Below are 3,380 nucleotides of genomic sequence, written 5' to 3' on the forward strand. Positions count from 1 at the left end.
GAAAATCAAGAATTATTCATTTTGGAAGGTGTTATGTGATATGAGGTGGACCAAGATTGACAATAACATGGGTTGATGAAGTGCGGAAGAGGATGAAGGTTTGTGCTATATGGCAGGAGGTGGTGTACATGCAAACACTTCAACGTTTAAGTCAATTAATGAACAAGATGAATGAAAAGTTTTACATGAAAGAATGTGTACATTTTCTTGGTGCATGTGAACTTTTATAAGCGGGTTTCAGAAGAATGGGACGAAAACTACTCGAGTTCATTTTGAGATCCTCGACGTGATTCATAGATCGGCATTTGATGCTTACTAATGCAGTGATTGATCGACCAGATACACTAGGGTATGTTGGCATTGCATTTTCGTACACACATCTATGTAATAAAGTTCATTAAGAATCGGGCCTATGTCCGGCCCATAACAAAAGGTAAGAAGATTAATGCTCAATCTGCCCCTATATGCTCCTAAATAAATAAAAAAAAAAAACGCATATTAGGGAGTTGGATTTAGTAACTATCAAAAGGTAATGTATGTATCTAGTTCTTTTGCCCCAAAAATATTGTGTACTCAGTTCAGTTAACTTCATGTGTTTGCATTATCATCATACATACACCATGGTGAAAACAGGTTATAATTTTAGGATTTTAGATTTAACAATACAGTGGGAAGGAAAGGACAGTAGTGGCCATTCACGTTTTCAGTGTCATATTCCCCCTTTTAGTGATTTTCTTTTTCGTTTTTTCGGTTCTAACCAATACGAAAATTGGTCAGCCTTTACTTTAAATCTATTCTCAAACTTCAAATGTCACTGTCTTCATTCAGTTGCTTCACCAGTGTTAGGCCAAGCATGGAAAGAAGTTTGCATTTTCAAAAGAATTTTAGAATAATTTCTTATTATAACAACTTACAACATACAAGAAACAGAGAACGGGAAAACCAGAACCTCTTCTGACTAAATGCTTTCACATTACATATGTTTCTAATCATCAACCTATACAACTTAATGACATGACATATTCAGTAAATATAAGAATTACATATTACACCAGTTCCTTTCAAATGGCACTTTCGGAATTCAAGTTAACCGAGACCACTGAATGGAAGGAAAAGAATAAACAGGTGTATGTATTACATAAATATAGAACTAAAAGGAAAACTTGAACTCACTGATTGATATCTCGTACAAGATAGCTACAATGTACAGAACAAAACTTCTTTCATGGGTGCCACTTTATGCTGCATCCAACACTTCATACAAATAGGAAAAACATGACCATGACAGATACCATAAATTGAAAATTTCTCAAACATTCAAAAAGGGAACTATATGTACAAAGTACCTAGGTTTTTGCGCTGCTGGTACTGGCTGGCCACTCAGAACACGATCTATCGCCAAGCTCAAGTCTCTTTATAATTCAATAAACATATTAAATCAAAAGGTTAAACTACTTTGAAGAGATTAAAAATGTTCATATAAATGTAAAATGTTAATTCAGTTATAAGAAACTAACCTTCCAGTTACTGGTATGTTATTATTACTTGGCCTTGAATCATCAAACTGACCGTGATAAACCAGCTCAAACGGCCTTCGACCATCCTGTTACTATTTGATTAATGTATAGAAAATACAACATACCTCAACATTTAGAGGACAACAGTAACTGGTTGTAATTACCTTTTTGAAAACGTAAAATTCTGGTGTGCAAACTGCTCCGAAATCTCGTGCAACTTCCTGTGACTGCAATAAAGAGCATTCCATCAAAGAGTTTTACAATTACGGACATATATAACCTCAGAGTTTTAAAGGGAATCGTACCTCATCGTATAGGTATGGGAAAGGATAAGCAAACAATTTAGCATCTTCTGCCATAAATTCTGGTCCATCCTGTGACACGGAATCCCCAGTTGAACAAATCATTCAATAGTTTCAACGTAGCTATATTCAGGGATATGATTCATTTCATATATAGTTACTATTACCTGGGGGTGTGTAGCTGCAGAATTTGAAGATATAGCAACGACGGCAAGTCCTTTCTGCAGAGAGAGAGGATAAAAAAAACAATTTTATAATGGTTTTAACTTTACAATATGGACCTGCTACCAAAAAAAGAACGAAATTTCTACCAGGGTAATTTGTTTGGCTACCTTCATATAGAATTTAGTAAGCTTTACAATATCCTTTTTCAGGTACTTAACAAATGGACAGTGGTTGCATATAAACATAACCTGCATGACCACATAAAGAAGGAGAAAATACAAACACTATCACCATCGAGAACGATATAGTTTCCACTAAATAAGCAAAAACAAGAGAGAGGTCTTAATTAGAATTTCCAAAACACTAATGTTTTATGCATCATATAGTAGTTCATAGAGAATAAGCACAAGAACAATCCATAAAACTTACCCACATACAACAAAATAGTCCATGAAGTAAGGACATTTTGCACATTATAGCTGGACCTAAATAGCTTATATGCATGAAGACTTCGTGACACCGACATTGATTGATGGTTACATTCAAATTCAATCACTTTTCATTAGTGAATATGATTAGAGTATAATGGACATGCGTTGACGGTGTAAAATAGTTTTACGGTCAAATAAAAAATCCTACCAATAGAGCTGGATGAGCCTCAAAATCTTCCAATGTCCAAACCTTCCCAGTAAGAGGCTCTGGAAGCTATATCATTTTCAATCCATCCAAATAAAAAGAGTAATTAATCTCATATTTGAAAGAACAAATAAATTAATAAAAAGGGATAATCCAAGGCAAAAACCTGAAATTGAGGGGCTCTGAAACCCAAGGTGACACCTTTAGACTCGGTTCTGGCAGCTCTAATCACGAAGCCTGTTGGGTGTGAGTATTTTCTTTTAGTATTGAGTTTGAAGGGCAGAGGATGTTTGGAAAAAGAGCATGACTGAGAGAGTGAGAATCCAGAAGCATTAGAACCTAACTGAACAAACGGTGACGAAAAGGAAGTGATTCTCAGTCTCAGTGCCATAATGGATTTTACTCACTCCAATATTCACCTCAGCCTCAATTTTCCAGCATCATCTTCTTCGCCGGTCACCCCACCTATATATCCCACGCCCAAAAAAAAAAAAAAACAAAGTTAAATACATTTTTGTCTCATAAATAGACCATAATTAGACTTTAGTCCTTAAAAATTTCATCAAATAATAGTTTTTTTTTATGTTTTTGGAGTCCTCGTAAATATATCGCAACATTCAATTTAATTATTAAAAAAAAAAAAAATTAAAGAATGATCTTCTTAAAAGTTTTCATCCACAATTTTAGTCTCTACCATCTATTTGATCTAACGGAAGCTAACGTGACACGCTATGTTGTTTGCCACGTCATTTAAAATCAA

The 3,380-nt window shown here is 34.6% G+C and overlaps 1 protein-coding gene across 1 annotated transcript; it reads right to left on the reverse strand.

The window, feature by feature from the left end:
* Nucleotides 1-931: 931 nt before the first annotated feature.
* Nucleotides 932-3,111, reverse strand: LOC131661336 (uncharacterized). The gene is made up of 9 exons (XM_058930846.1): nucleotides 2,787-3,111; nucleotides 2,624-2,689; nucleotides 2,152-2,232; nucleotides 1,987-2,040; nucleotides 1,823-1,891; nucleotides 1,682-1,744; nucleotides 1,518-1,603; nucleotides 1,347-1,412; nucleotides 932-1,254 (listed from the first exon to the last, which is right to left on the reverse strand). The coding sequence occupies exons 1-9, from the start codon at nucleotides 3,009-3,011 to the stop codon at nucleotides 1,224-1,226; spliced, it is 741 nt and encodes a 246-aa protein (XP_058786829.1). The 5' UTR covers nucleotides 3,012-3,111; the 3' UTR covers nucleotides 932-1,223.
* Nucleotides 3,112-3,380: the final 269 nt, after the last annotated feature.

The sequence above is a fragment of the Vicia villosa genome, linkage group LG3, assembly GCF_029867415.1.
Source record: "Vicia villosa cultivar HV-30 ecotype Madison, WI linkage group LG3, Vvil1.0, whole genome shotgun sequence".
Lineage (NCBI taxonomy): Eukaryota > Viridiplantae > Streptophyta > Magnoliopsida > Fabales > Fabaceae > Vicia > Vicia villosa.